Source organism: Marmota flaviventris, chromosome 15 (genome assembly GCF_047511675.1).
Source record: "Marmota flaviventris isolate mMarFla1 chromosome 15, mMarFla1.hap1, whole genome shotgun sequence".
In the NCBI taxonomy this organism is placed as follows: Eukaryota; Metazoa; Chordata; class Mammalia; order Rodentia; family Sciuridae; genus Marmota; species Marmota flaviventris.
Genome location: NC_092512.1, coordinates 65,567,621 through 65,584,050, shown reverse-complemented (window position 1 = coordinate 65,584,050; position 16,430 = coordinate 65,567,621). Strand labels below are relative to the sequence as shown.

General features: G+C 36.3%; 1 protein-coding gene across 4 annotated transcripts in view; it reads left to right on the top strand.

The window, feature by feature from the left end:
- Asph (aspartate beta-hydroxylase) overlaps positions 1-16,430 on the top strand; it is a 219,588-nt gene that overhangs the window by 70,707 nt on the left and 132,451 nt on the right. For all 4 annotated transcript variants that reach the window (XM_071602317.1, XM_071602316.1, XM_071602318.1 and 1 more), the window contains exons 4-12: positions 1,322-1,414; positions 4,151-4,225; positions 8,687-8,809; positions 10,428-10,460; positions 11,193-11,249; positions 11,733-11,780; positions 12,310-12,342; positions 14,748-14,786; positions 15,529-15,564. In XM_071602317.1, the coding sequence (XP_071458418.1) occupies positions 1,322-1,414; positions 4,151-4,225; positions 8,687-8,809; positions 10,428-10,460; positions 11,193-11,249; positions 11,733-11,780; positions 12,310-12,342; positions 14,748-14,786; positions 15,529-15,564 (537 nt within the window). The remainder of the gene's footprint in view (positions 1-1,321; positions 1,415-4,150; positions 4,226-8,686; positions 8,810-10,427; positions 10,461-11,192; positions 11,250-11,732; positions 11,781-12,309; positions 12,343-14,747; positions 14,787-15,528; positions 15,565-16,430) is intronic.

Below are 16,430 nucleotides of genomic sequence, written 5' to 3'. Positions count from 1 at the left end.
CAGAGCAGTTTTCAGCCCTATATTTACATTTGAAATGTGATGTATTTAAGAAGACTTTCTCTCTCTCTCCCTTACTCTCAGAAATTGAACCGTGCTAAGGACTTGTGGGTTGGTGTGTATGATCTCTTTAGAATCTATTCGATCGATATCTTTACACTTAAACATAGAACACAACTGGATGCACTGGTGTTTGTTAATAGCATTAGGTTTTGTGCGGATGAAGTGTTGGAAATAAGTGAGCAGAGAAAATGTAGATAATTTGGTAGGTAATGACTATCCCTGCCTCAGTGTCTCCTGAAGATTTGGGAAGAGAAAACTAGCAGTGTGTTTTCATCAATGAGAAAAATGAGATGTGTAGTAGGGAAGAGTAAGGAAAAATGCAAAGAATAAAGAAGAGTACAAGACATTGAAATATACGAATTCTCCAGACTGTATGGAGTCTATGACGTTAAATGCTGTACAAAGGTGCATATGTTCATGAAACACATCTGAACACTGTCTGGACCCTTTCACCAACCATCACTGCTACACGGGGAACTCCTAGGGAGCACGTCTTGGCACAAGATTTAATAGAATCAGACTCTTGGATCCAGTTATTTTTCTAAGTCGTTGTGCTTAATCGAGGATATATTGTTATACATGGAAAATATCAAAGAACTAACACAGTAGTTATTAGATTGGCATTGACTTTAAAATCAATTTCCATCTTAATTTACCCTGATGCTTTATTTTTTTAGAAATTACTTTTAAAAATGAACTTTTTTCCATCTACTTTAGCTATTATAAATAATACGATTTCTTGTAGGTAGAATTATAAACAGTGGGTGATGTATGGTTTCCCCTTATTTTTTACTATTTGTAGTTTTTTTTAGATAAGTAAATAATTACATGTGAATTAAAATAAGGAGTATAAACAAATAACCAAAAGTTCATGTTCATTGTGTGTCCCACTGCTGATTTTTGAGCTCAGGTCTTAGGAAATAATTAGTCACTTATGAACCCAAGAGGAGCTTAGACTCAAGCAGGACTTCTCTTGGCAAGTTCAGATATGACTGTGTATTTTAAACTTTTGTGAATGATTAAACAATAATTTTTGTTTTATCTTTTTTTTTTAAAACAAAAGGCTAACTTTTAGAGATAGTAAAAGCCCATATGAAGTTAAAGAGCAAACCATCTCCTCCTTCAATTTTTAACCATATAATATTGGAAAACTAGGAATTACTTGCACAATTGATTAAATGTTTAAGAGTATTGTTTTTCCTGGTTTAACATGACACAAAGATCAAGAAATTTAAGTTAATTTTGTGAATAAAAAATGCAGGACTTAAAGAAAGATCTGCTTCCGAGCCGATTTTCCCACCAGAGGAGGCTGAGCCACATGCTGAGCCGGAGGAGCAGGCTCCTGAGGGAACAGGTAAGTGGTCCTGGAGGTCTCAGAAGGATGTACCTAGCCTGTCAGGCATCTTTGCTTGCAGTTCACAGAAACTTATTTGTCCACAGTTGGTTTCACATGTTTATAGAATAGTGAACTATTTTTCTTCTTTCTGAAACCTTATAATAAACTTTTTTTGATACTAAAATATTTGAACAGGAGAATTTTAATTTTTGAGACAAAGAATTTATGGCACAGTTATTTATTGCCTGAGATTATAGTTAGGAAGCAACTTATTTTTCCTTGATTCCAATTCTAGAATTATTATACCATATTACACTGAAAGTAAAAATAGACATGTATTATATACAAATGTTATCATTTGCCACATAATTTAATTAAGTAATAAGTAATTTAGAAAGTCTTTCTTCTGTGAGGATCTCCTGTCTGCATCAAAGGAATTCCCAGACTTCCTTATGATAATCTGTGGAATCTATTTTGTATTTACACAGATTCATGGATCAGTTCAAGTTATTTCTGTAGTCACTGAAGAGACAATGATCCATAGGTTGAGAACTCTTGAAATATTTTAATAAATTAGTAAATGCACTTTTAATCCATTACTATCATTTCTTGTTTATGACATTTTTATGAAGTACTGTTTCGCTTCTGCACTTTTTTCCATTTATGCAGAATGCAAAGAAATTTGGTTTCACTCTGCCATCTATTGGAAGTGTTAGGAATGACACTGTATTTACTGGCATCTTAGATTTTTAAATTCAAACAGTACTGATGAATACTATTTGATTTTCCTTCTTTACTTTTAAGATTAATATGTATGTTGCTCTAAATTTTATTATTTCTTTAGCCCATAATGCTATAAGAATTCACTGTATCCCTCCTATTAAGTCTTATAATTAGACGTGTATTTGGATTTAGCATCTCAAATTTTACTTTGTAGTAAATAAATTTATAATTTAAAAACCTTGGTTTTTAAGGCTAGTACCTACCTCAAATGTTATGCCATTTTTCTTTCCACTCTTCCTTTTTAATTTTTGTTTCTTTCACCATGAATTATAATTAAATTCCATAATCCATTGGTTTATTATTAGCCCATATCCTTCTCAACTTTATATTTGTTTTAAATGTGGCCTTCTCAACCTTCCTGTTACTCTGTCCTTGATTTTTCTTTTTTATCTGACTCCATCCACCTATTTGATAAGCCTAGTTATATAACTCATAAAAATTTGATGAAATAAAGCCCTTAAGCCCTTCTTGACCCCGCCTCTGCCATCTAATCTCTTCACCATAAGAGCTAGATTTTGAAAGAAAACTCTACAATTGCTTTTTCATTTTATTTTTTTCATTCATTCTTTAACCCATTGTAGTCTGGCCTCTGCCTGTACTAACTGTCTCCATTGGAGAACAAGCACATTTACAAAATTATGGAAAAATGAAAGAGTATGGTATACTTACCAAGTTCAAAGCTATTGCTGGTAGCCAGCAATTCTGGAAAAGTGTGTGATGGCCCAGTTGTGGAGCTCTCATATCCTGTTCCATGGCTTAGATTTTCACTTGGTGGATCAGCACAAGCCATTAAAGGATTATGCAGAGATGTAGAGTGCCCAGGCTACACTTCTGGTAATTCATACTGAGTGTACTTTGGCTGCTGTCCTCAGCAGTTGTGAAACTGGGAACATAGTTAGGAAGCTGTGGGAGATGATGATGGAAGAATGAAGACTGGAGACTTTTCTAAATTGTTCCAGAATGTACATAAAGATGGTTTGTGAGATATAAATATCTCAAAAAATGTAAGACACTGCAATGCTTTAGAAGTGCTTTCATTGAGCAATTAGCAGATACTGTATCAAAACTTGTTCCCTGCTTGAAATTCTAGATTAATTTACCCCAATTTTGTCACTGAGGATTAGCCTTTTGACATTAACTAATGTCATCGGCATTATTTCATAAGACAACATTTATGATATTAAGACCAAGCCTAGTGTTACTTTTATTCTCTGAACAAAGATTGTTTCACTGAAAATTGGACGACATGTCAATGTAATCATAGTTTCTTATATGTTGTGTGGTGTTGCAGTAAACCTGATAATACAATAAGCACCACAATGTTGTCAGAATGCCACTATGCATGTTCACGTTTATTTGAATCTGTGGAGATCTATGTGTCATGTTGTGTCCAAAGCTGGAAGGACCATCAGTTATAATGTCAGGCTATCTACTCTCACTTCCAGAATTCTGGGGGTCATCAGCCCTCTTCTCTGGGTTCTCATCTTCTCTGGGTTCTCATTCAGCAAGGCTTCCCTTTCTCCTGTCAGAGAACACAGTGCACTGATCTGTATTGATTTTTGTCTTCCACATGTTTTTCCTTATTTTCCAGGACCTTCCTTAATGAATTCCCTGCCCTTCTCACTTTATTCTGTCATTGGCCTGGCCTTCACTAATTACAAACAACTCATTTTGATTTGTGAGGCTTTTTTCAAAATAAAAACCCTACCTAAATTAGTTTTCTGTCTTTAAAAGCCCTGTTAAAGCTTGTAACACTTATATCCATTAACAAAATAAAACCAGTTTTAATTATCTACCATGTTTCCCAACATAGGGGAAAAAAAGTAGTAAATGGATATGGGAAAAAATTCACAGTTGCTGAGCCAGATGTAGCCATTTTAATACATAATGCACAAATGCCATATTTGGGTGCTGAGTTCCCTATTGATGTTTGAATATTGTCCACTTAGTGATGTCTTGTAATTATTTTAGAACCCCAGAATATTGAAGATGAAGTAAGAGAACAAATTCAGTCCCTTCTCCACGAAACGGTACATACAGAACATGGTATGGATTAATGTCTATTGTTTTGTCATGAGTTATGAAAATGATGTTTACATAAGCTTATTTACATATTGAGATTTAAAAGTTATTTGTACCTTAGGTTTTTTTAAATCTTTTATTCCAAGTTACTAGAGAATAGGTATTATTTTTAAATAGGACTAGACATGTTTTACCATACTTTACTATGAGGGAGTTTGTTGCAGGTATCTGATAAAGAATGTGTGTTGATAAGTGAGGATAAGCAAGCTGAGATCATGGTCCTTCAAAAATAGATTGGAAGAAGAGTGGAGGAAGCAGAACACCAGAAAGCAAGTTTTGTGATGAGCAAGCTTTGTTCATCACCAAAGTAAAAAAGGACAGACTTCTAATTACATAGGTCATATTACCAGAGAAGACAAAGCATGCTGTCTACTTAAAGAATATAAAATAAGCTCCCAACTCTTGGATTTAAAAAATATCTCATATATGGGGAGAATTAAACAAGAGTCTCAAAACCAGTGTTTTAGGGTTTTATAAGGCCGTTTCTTGAAGCATTCCTTGATGAAAACAGAACAAAGCTCATGAAGGCATTTTGAAGGTACAGAACACAGCGGGACCCTGATACCCTGATGGTTTGATGTGATACAAGGGTAGCCCTAAAGAAGAAAAATAAAATTGGGGTGTCATAAAGACATACAAATAATTCTCTAGCCTTCAGCTAGATTTTGCTGATGACTGCTTGGCATGTAGGATCCTGTGTCCTTGTACACCAGCTCCTTTGCAAGTAGGAAGGCTATTTCACCTGAATATGTATCTGCCCATATAAGCAAGAGTAGGCTTCTCCTTCCTACAGCTTTTATTTATTTATTTTAATAATCCATAAACATAAGGAGGTAGATGCAGTCAAAATAGACCAGTGATTTTTATACAGTGCAGGTAGTACAATACAATAGTGGTGAGACACAGGATATTCTTTGGGGCTTACCTAGACTTGGGCCTCAGAAGAGACTTCATAGAGGAAATGATCGTGCCATCTAGAAGCACGAGGATGGTGTAGAACTTCGCCTGTCTGGTCGTAAGAAGAGGGCACAGCATGTGTGGAAGCCCAACCAAGAGTCTGAAGGTAGTTCACAATGGTGGCATGTGGGATGAAGAGGAATAGGGATGAGAGACAGATATCTGTTCTTAATTCTTAACAGCAATTAAAGGTGTTTAGGAGTGTGGTGTATTCTGCCCACAGCCTGAAATGTGGCGGGTGGGGGTGGGGGGGTTGGGGGGAGCAGGCAGCAGAGAGCCCAGATGGAGGAGGTTGTGCTGGTGACCCCAATGAGTCCAGGTGGCTCATCAGATTCAATTCTGGCAAAGGTTGGAAAGAAGGGAAGTGGAAAGAAACAGCAGGCGGGTGGGAGGGGGCAGCTTAGCAGAAGAGGAAATCATCTAGTCTAGCACATGTTCCCTGATACAGTTTTCTTGGACCTATTCTTGCTTTGTAGAATTTTTATCCCCTTAGACAATCACATTGATGATCCCTGGCCTTAAATGTCATTTATATGCTGGTGACTCCTGAATGTACAGCAACAACTCTGATGACTTATCTAAGCTCCAGGCTTACCCAGGGCCTGCTGGACCCTCCAACAGGACCTTGTGTATGGCTCAGTCTCAATCTCTCCTCTGCATCTTATAGGTCTCCAGCCCCACTATCCCACCCCAAAGTGCTGTTCCAGCCTTTTACATTTTTGTTAATGTCCATCCCACCCATGTAGTTGCAGAAGTTCAAACCCCAGATGTTTTTCTTGCTCTCTCTTTACTCTCCCCTTACCTAAGCCTGACACATTGCCCCTGGCACATACCTGCCTCTCCAGTGCCTCAGCCGTGACAGCTGCCTTTTGCCATGGCTGTTGAAGTGCCATGCACTTACACTTGTTTCCAGTCTTGAGCCTCTAAAACCCAAGTTTGGTGTTCGATGTGCTCAGGCAGTCGTGCCTTGTCTGACCCCAGTCTCTTTCTCCTCCTTCTTCCTTTTCCTAGCCCAACTGGCCTTCTCTTTCCCTTGCAATTACCAAGTTTGTCCCTGCCTCAGAGCTTTTGAACTTGTCACATGTCTGTGGGGATGTGCTGTCTACCCCCACCTCATCTTCACATCTCCTCTGACCTTGCATGGCCGCCTTCCCCTATCATGCACATTTCATTACTGGATTGAAATCTTGCATCTGCCATTTATTAGCTGTGTGGCTTTAGCAAAGTCCTCAATTTCCTCATGTTTTAAAATGGACAATAGTAACTGCCTCACAGGGATGGGGTACCAGCTGCAGAGGGCTGGGTAATGCCTAGAGTCTAGGAAACTTCAGGATGATCTCATCACACAAGGCTGTCACTGGCCAAACAGTGGAGATTCACAGACAGTGAGCAGTGCTTGGGTGGTTTCCCTACAGAAATGTTCATCGGTCAGTGATGTCTGGCTGCTAAACTGGCGAATGTAAAACTCATATAAGATGTTCCTGGATTGAACTAGGAGAGAATAGGGAAAGAGGAATATGATATAAAGATAAAGAGTAGTGAAAGTCTCAACAGGAATTAGATTTGGTGCTTTGTTTACTGAGTAGAAAAAAATGCAAAATGGAAGGGGAGAGGAATATAGCTGGCTGTGATAAGACAGAAACCCCCTCTTCACAGGATTATTCAAAGAACCAACTGGAAAACTGAAACTACAGATATCATGGAACACACACGCTTTTGTGTGCTCTCTCTCTCCACACACACACACAAAATTATTGTACATACATGTTATGTATAACCAATATATATATAAAATATTATGTTTTTTCTTATATACTTTATCAAGCACTGTGGCTGTAACCATTTCACTTTGAGATGTGGCAGCAAAACTAGCAGATATCATCTTTCACAATTTAATGGAAATTTGTTCTCACTCTAGATCTCAGCCACCTCAGAATATTGATTTTTTTCAATATCAAAAACTTTCACCTTTTTGCCTAAGGAAGCAGCACCTTATGGCTTCTCTTTGAATATCAGAATTGCAGCATTTTGGAGGACATTACTAAGTAAAATAGGGCCGCTTAAGCACAAGCACTGTGACACCCTGGCAGCCCCTCTGATAACCAAGATAGCTGTCAAGTGAGAAATGAGCAGATAACATATATAATATGGTGAACAACAGGGTGATTCATGTTCCAGATGGGATGGAGAGAGATGGCTCAAGATTTCATCATGCTTCTCAGAATAACCTATAATTTAAAACTTACAAATTATTTCCAGAAATTTCCATTTAACATTTATATGCTGTCTTGATTGTGGGTCACTGAAACCACAGAAAATAAAACTGTAGATGAAGAGACTATTAAAAAATCATAGCTCCAGAAGTGGGTCTACATAATTTGGTAACATCTAAGAGAATTACTATGCTACTGTAAAGGCACAGTAACTCAGAAGGACTTTCCACAATTTTCATGGTAATATTGTTGCTACTATAATAATAATAATAATAACACCTAAGTACTTATTATGAGCCAACCACGTTTCTATGTATTTTCACCTCACAATAATCCTAAGAATATTTATTATTTCTATTTTATGGAAGGGAAATTGTAGACATGGAGTTGGTAAGGAATTTGTGCACAGTCATGAGTTAGTATGGAAAAACCTAAATCCAGAGCCAGCCCCTCTAGACTTTGCACTCTTAATCACTGTACTTCATATAGTCTAGCCCAGCTCCCTCAAATTCTTAGAGTATTATTTACAGGAGGTAGTCTGCTGGGAGCCTTGTCACATTAATATGAGGATAATTTTTAGGCATGATAACAAACTGTATTTCAGTGGAATAATATAGTCAACATCCACATGAAAACAAAACTGCTCAATATATCAGAAGTTAATCAAAGTAGAGAAAATAGGCATCTTTGAATATCTAAAGGCTAAGCATAGAACAGTTTAGATTCAGTATAATACAGATATTTGTGTTTATATAGCATAAATAAGGTGAAGTGGCCTTCCTACTTGCAAAGGAGCTTGTGAATAAGATAGGTTGCTAATTTTTCTTTGCATCAGAACATTAGATAAATCATTTAAAATTTTTACATGCAATTTTATGTCAATTCTCAATACAAGTTATTGGTGTGATCTTTTCTCTAATTTGGTGATAATTGAAGAGGCACATTAATAATTATGAGTTTATTTATTTATTCATCAAATAAGTATTGAATACTTCTATGACTAAGTATGGTCCCAGATGCTGGGCAAACATAGTGAACAAAACTTAAGAGGTGCTCATTGTTTGGGAGTTTACTTTCTAATGAGACTAGCACCTGGCCAGAGTGAGGGAGGAAACACCTTCAGAATGAACAGTGCCAATGATGGCTGAGAGAAAGGATTACATAGCAGCCCTTCAGAAGGCCTCTTTGCCTAAGCCAGCTGCTGCCTATGGGCTAGCATATACCTATATTGTTTTGTTCATTACCCTTGTTGAAGGAGAAGACCTGCAACAAGACCAGGATGGACCAGCAGAAGAACTGCCTCTGGAGTATGAGAATTTCTTTACAGATGATGCAGATGATACATTTGAGATGCTGGAACCTGAAACACTTCATGAAGGTAGAACACATTTATTTGGTTTCAGAATAAAATATAGTAGATAAATTACAATTGCAATTATTGAATCTTTTCTTGAGCCCCTTTAAAGCCAATATTAAATGTTTTTCTGTATTTTTTGAAATCAAGTTTAAAACCTCAAGTAAAGTAAATTTTTCCCTAAAATAAATAGATATCCAGGTTTTGATTCAAAGCCCTTTTAAAGAAAACTCAGAATACATAAATTTCTTATAAAAGTAGGTGAGATACCTCAGCAAACTACTATTATGGTATTCTCCTGCCAAGAGTGCTATTTGTTACTTGGCAAACAACTGTTGAAGTACTTGACTTGATCACCCATCACAGGCTTTTGATCTAACACTAACCCTAATGACTGTGAATAGGACACTCTTCTTAGTTTCTTTACGGGATGTCTGTAGGCCTTTTCTGCAAAAAGCCAGGTAGTAAATATTTTAGGCTTTATGGAACCTCAGCCTCTGTTACAATGTTCAGCTTTGCTCTCAGAATGCAAAACTATACCCATGCTTCTTGTTTAGAGGAGGAGATACAGTGGCAAAGAAATAGTGATGTAAGTGTCCAAACAAACTCAAAGAATTATTGTGCATAATTTTGTGTGTGTGTGTGTGTGAAAGATTCAAACACAAATATTTTTGAACATGTATGTGATTTTGGATGTACTATATATTGAATATAGCTGATAATAGAAGAGCTTTAGCACCTTTGACCTTTAGTGATTACTATGTCATGATGTCTATGGGAAAGTGTTTCTAATTTTTGAGTAGGGATGCTGATAAAAATTAACTCTGGTTTCCGTGGATCACTCCTTCCCTCCCATCTTTGGCCTCCATGGCTCTGCAACATTGAGGGCTGTTTAGAATTTTGTATCTAGGTGCTGCTTATGCAACACATTTCAGTTAAGATGCTCAAATAACCAGGAACATGAGGAATTTGGTGTCTCTAAGTTTAGGAGGTATAGAGAGAGGTAGAAAGAAATACTTCTAAGAAGTCTATAAGTTCTAGAGACCTTATTTACTGATATAATCTTTAGTTGACATGGAGATTCAATTTGAACTTTAAAGTTTCGACTTTACTACAGTCTTTAGAAATTAAAAAAAAAATTACATTTTGTGTATCTGTTTTATACAATGAGCAATGAGCAATGGTCACAAGCTCGTTGAGGATCAGATTTTCTGATTAGCTTCCTGGACACATAAAGTTCCCTTTATTCTCCATTTGCAGATTGTGTATTTTTGCTCTAAAAAATAGTAGGACAGGGGTAGGAGATGGAACACCACAGTGGAATGTGAAATGGAGAGAAATTAGCACATTTTCTGCGTTCAGCCTTTGTCAGTCTTTCACCTTGTATTTATTAATCACCTGATTACAGTGTTTGTCAACCTTGTGGAGATGTTGAGTGGATCAAATAGAACACATGAGACACTTGAGAGTGCAGTTCAGGGAATAAAGTGTTACACAGATACTTAATTGGTATTTCTATATTTTATGTTATTTTCTTTAAATCAGTAATAAGTCTAAATTCAGAATATACATCAACACTATGATACATACCATTTTATAAAAGTAGTAATATCAATTTTTTTCAATTTAATGTTTTTTTCAGTGGTTGAGGATAGTTACCTTGTGGAAGAGCCAGGTAGGTTTTAACTTAATATTATTCTTTCCTAATTAGAATAAGTCTTTAATGGAATATCATGATATATTTAAAATATTATTTATTATTTATTAATGATTTTGAAAGTATTTAATATATCACATGATAGGGTTTATACTATTGTTATTATTTTGCTTTGTAGTATAGATACACCTTTGTGAGTTTAGTTTCTATTTTGAAGTTTATTTCCCATGATAAACAGATCACTCTTTGTAAGCTTGAGTACCATGTGGTATTTTTGACTAGCATTTGTGGTCTATATACACTATGTTATTTATATACACTAAACCTGTGTTCCAAGGTAGAAGAAACCCACATAGAATACCTGAGCTTGAAGCCCAGGTGAGGGCTGGGTGGCGTGTGCACTTGCTCACAGATTCTTCTACATGGGCAGGAGGAAGACTCACTGGTACTACTCTCTTGGGCTGTCTGCCTCTGTTTGCTTTTATTTACTGTTGTTAAGTCTGCATATGCTAAATGAGAGTCTAGCTCTGCTCTTTTGTAGTTAGATTATAAACTCATTGATGCTGGAAACTGTCTTGTTCAGTTTTGCATGTGACCTTAAGCACTGAGGGTTCCAAGAGTGAACATGGCTGATCATTGTTCTGATTTAGTTTTGTATTTCTATTATTACCAGGAATTATACTTTTCTAGTTTGGAGTATCATGAAAAATCCATGATGTTTTAATTTCCTAATTATTTCCCAATTTATAGTTTTACAGGATCATCATCAGGATATAGAAGAGATGATATATGACCAGGAAAACCCAGGTTTGTAATATGAAAATCTTTGATAAGTGCTTCTGTTTGAGGCACTGGCCAACGTCATTTAACACAGTGTGCATGATTCACTCTGATTCAACAGAGATTTCTTCATAATAACTTTCAATCATTTTTGATTCTCCAAATATTTACAGAAACTTCTAAATAAAGTTCAGTATTTACCTGGGGAAATAAAGATAAAGGAAATATGTTTTTAAACCTTCTTTAGGAGTCTGGTCTATTAGAAGGAATGGAATTGAATTATGGTGTAGTAGATCCAGACTGGTTGCAGATCCTAGTTCCCATTTTTTGCAGCTTAAACAGTAAATTCTGGAACTTTGTTCAACTTAAATTTTATTACATTATAATAATAGCATCTATTTTACAAGGTTGTGTAGATCAGAATTGATTTGAATCTTTTAGAATGGTGTCAGGTAATGCAAGTGTTTGGTGTTTTCTCGTTTGGCAGAGGAAAATATTTTTTTCTTTTAGATTCCAGTGAACCAGTTGTAGAAGATGAAAGATTGCACCAGGAAGCAGGTATTGGATGAACAGTTTCATTCAATTTTGAATGTTAATTTTAGTTGCAGTACTTTGTCTGTTTACATGGTAATTTTTCTTTCAAAAAGTCAAGAAGCAATTTTTAACATGACTTTTTGTCTTGTAGTGAAATCAGTATATTAAAATAATGTCAGAGTCTGGGGATGTAGTCCAGTGCCTAGCATGTGTAAGGCTCTGAGTTTGATCCCCAGCATCACAAAAAACCAAACAACAAGCAAACAAAAACAAAGATGTTTGTGTTTCACTTCATCTACCAACAATGAATGGGTCTATAACAAACAGGATGTTAAATTCTAATGGCTAATTTTATTTATCTTGTGCTGAGGAATTTTTACGGGAATACTTGCTCTTTGCTTTAATTGCATCTGAACAGAGGCATTTATTACTGACTATTCAAACATCAATGTTTAAAGGAATAGAAATTTGTGTTTAAAATTAATTTCTTTTTTTAGTGAAGCAGTTTTAAGGACTCATGTAATATTTTTTTTTAATTCTCTTTCTTTTGCAGATGACGTAACATACCAAGACTATGATAAACAAGGTTTGAAAATGCTTCTTAAACCTTAAGGCACCTACTTGTTTTATCCCCCTAGTTTGACTGTAAAATATGCAGGTTTGTGTTAGTAAACATCAAGACATAGAAATGAATAGTTTTTCTCAAAAATTCACTTAGTGAGATTATTTAACTGTTCCAATAGTTCTGCCATCGCCTAAGTAATTTCTTAAACTTTTTACAAGTTGTTTTGGGGCAGTTACAAATTACTTTAAAAAATGTATCTCATTACTTTATAGTCATACCTTTTGACTAATATATGCATGGATAACTGCTTTAGTTAGAGTTTACTGTATTTGTTTCTATAAATTAATCCCATTCTCAGAGGTTACTGATTTCCCACGTTGGGGAAGATTAAGAGGAATTGGATTCCATGCTCAATGCAATGGCAACATGGAGAAAGGAATTCTAGCAAATTTGCAGCATAAGTAGTATCTAATTCAGATCCTGGTCGACTATAGCAGCTCCTGTCTTTGAGCATTTTATGCATTATTTTTCTGAATTCCATGAAGTGCCTCGTATTTTCCCTGCTTCCCAAATGAGAGAAATAAGCTTTTGAGGAAAGTAATAGCTGCAATGATTTGAATTTAACTCATATCTGAGTTCCACCTGCCAATCAAGGAGCCAAAGAATGAATTTCTTGAAGGGGGGTGTTCAATGTTGTTGTGTCCCTCTGAGAGCCATGTGTAACAGCACTGAAAATGTGCCCATGGTCTAGTATGATAGTGGCCTCATGGGCGACTTGTCATTAGACAGATTGGACAGGGATGATAGTAGTATAAACCAGCATGTGAAGGTGGAGGGGAAGACAAAAAAATGTTTCTAAGGTAAAATGAACAGAGCTTGATATTGCAGGTGTAGCCTCATTCCCTCTTCTGGCTTGATGACAGGTGGTCCTTTTTTTTTTTTTTTTTTTAAATTAAGATAAGACCAGCTGGAAGGCAGGAACCAGGGCTCTAGGTCCTGAGTCCATTCCTTATGAGCTGGTGGTGATTTGCCAATTACACATCTGGGAATCATCAGCATCGTCATAATTGGAACCAAACTCTGTGCCCTTCATGAAGGAGGATAGAGGGGGATCAGAGGTGGTTCTATGGCTGGACTTTGAAGAAAGCCACATTTAATATCTACAGAAAAGGGATGGAGTGATAAAGAAGACTGAGAAAGAAATAAGACATTAAATAGAGTCTAATCTCACTGAAGTCTAGGTGCAAAGTATCGCTTAAGTGATCTCATGGGCAAAACCGGAAGGTGTCCAGCAGATTTAATGAGGTGCTCACTGGCCATCTCAGCAGGAGCCTTTTCAGGATTGTGGTCAGGACCAAAAGATAGGTGGGAATGGGCTAAGGAGGGCAAATGAGGAGAGGAGACTTCAAACGTAAATGGATCTTTAAAGAAATTAGATTATGAAATGGACAAAAGAGAGTAAAGGGAAGCAGGCCCAAGAAAAGGTTGATTTTTAAGATCTGTAGAAGTTTGAGCATATTTAAATGCTATCTCTGCTCAGGGTGAAAATAAGCACACATTTCCTCGTCCCTTTCATCTTCCAAATGCCCCAAAAGGACAAAATGATTGTACCGGAATACTGACAATATGTCCAAAAAATAATACATTCTCAAAAATGGTTCTTCATTAAATAAATACAAAAGAATAAATCTGTGACCATTCTGGGGAAATAAGATTGTTTGTTCCTCCTGTAGCAGAAAATTGGAGACCTTTTGGAAGATCAGGTTGACTGAGAAAGCAGCCAGCTTCCAGGCACAGCATAGGGCAGAGGGCTGTGCAGGAATAGCCTGCTTTGCAAAAAAGTTCTAAGCCCAGTTCCAAGCCCAGTGACAACCCTTAAGAGAAGGAATGGGTAGCAGGCACTTGTTACAGGGTGGGTGGATGAAGGACCTGCCTGCCAGTCAGTGCCTTCTAAAAGGCCAGCAGAGGGTGTTTGCCTCCAGGTTAAATGTCTGGGAATTACTGAATATTTTTTAATTATTAATTAAACAAAGTGGGGAAATGTTCCTATAGGTGATGTGCAGGGAAGAGCTTTAGCTCTTTTAAACCTTCATCATAGACAGGAAGACAGTTTTCAAAAGAAAATTCAGTGCCACTTGGGAATAAGTGGATTATTGAGTTCTGGTGACAAGTGATTGAGGGAGGAGCTTGTCTTTTCCCCCTGTATAAGAAGGGACCATATGGGATTGCTGTGTCCCATGGCTAAACAGTGTCTGACCTGGAATTTAATCCAGACCTGTTTCACTTCAGTTGATCAAACTCCTTCCCACCCTGCTCTGTAATCTGTGTTCAAAGACAAAGGTGGATTCCTGGGAGCACATTGTCCATTTTTGTTATGATGAAAATGATGCAATACTAAAGGATTATTTTTTCTTTTTATTTTATAGAATACGAGCCTTCAGAAAATGATGCAATAGAAATTTCAGGTAAGTTTTTGTCTGTAAACAGATGTTACTTACCAATCAAACCCCCTTCCATTTGTTAAACTTTTGTAACCTGTGAAACAAAGAATAAGTACAATAATACAAAACATTTTCCAGGCACTAAGAAAATAATTGCTACATGTCTGTGGTGGAATTGATTCCAGAATGAACCGCGGATTAAAAAAAAATCCAAGGATGCATAAGTCCCTTGTAGAAAATGTCATAGTATTCCTTGTGGCCTGTGCACATCTCTCTGTGTACTTTACATCACTGTTATTTACAATCTTAAAACAATGTAAGTGTTATGTCAGCAGTTATTATATTGTATTGTTTAAAGCATAATGAAAAGAAAAATCTCTATACATATTCAGTGCACACGTAATTTCTTTTTGAGGGGGGTTGTTTTGTTTACTTGTTTGTTTTTTCTTAGTTGCTTGTTCTGTTTTTTTGTATTTTGATCCTTTGTCAGTGAGATGCATGCATGTGGAACCTATGGATACTTATTTATTCCATTTTGATGGTGCAAATTTTTATGTTAGTGATAATGTTAGCCTACTTAATGTACTCTTTGAATATAATTTAGAAATTAAAATTGATATTCTAATATAAATACTCACAAGTCTCTCCATAAGAAGAGGCAGTCTAAAAAGGAAAGCAAAGCTTAGATATCCAAGGGGATATTAGTTACTTTAGGGATCTGAATGAAGGTGAGTTGGTGTAAAGTATGTTTTCCTCTTTTATTTAGATAATGCTGTAGAAGAGTCAAACATAATTCCAGAAGGTAAGTTAATTTTATTTTGCTTTCTATATTAAATATATGTTCATTTATTTAGCAGGTATTTATTGGGCATTTCTATTTGCTTCTATATAATGCTCAGGAGCTGGAAATGTGGGAGTGAATGAGACAGAATCCCTCTTCTCATGGGAGCTGGCATTCTAGTGTCCATACAGGTGATAAATAAAGATTGTGGGAAGTGAAATGATGATGTTAAAAATCAAATTACCATGGGAATAGCCTAGGAGGTTGCAGAGGACTACCTGAATAGAAGTAGGTATGGCCTTTAAGAGAAGGTGACCTGGTGAGAAAGGGTTAGCCCTGGGCAGAGAGGGGTTAAAAGTTGAGACTTTTATGTGATAATTCATCTGAAGGGAGGGAACCTTTTTGGGAGAAAATTTTAAAAAATGCTTTCTGAAAATTAAAAATAGTTGCACACACTATATTAAACCCTGATACTTCAATACAACTTAGATTTACATAGTTTTTTAAAAATTTATATGACAGTGGAATGCATCACACTTCTTATTACACATATAGAGCACAATTTTTCATATCTTTGGTGGTATACATAGTATATTTAAACCAATTCGTGTCTTCATACCTGTACTTTGGATAATAATGATCATCATGTTCCACCATCATTAATAACCTCATGCCCCCTCCTTTCCCCTCCAGCCCCTCTGCCCTATCTAGAGTTCCTCTATTCCTTCCATGCTCCCTCTCCCTATTCCACTATGAATCAGCCTCCTTATATCAGAGAAAACATTCGGCATTTGTTTTTTTGGGATTGGCTAACTTAGCATTATTTTCTCTAACTCTATCCATTTACCTGCAAATGCCACGATTTTATTCTCTTTTATTGCTGAGTA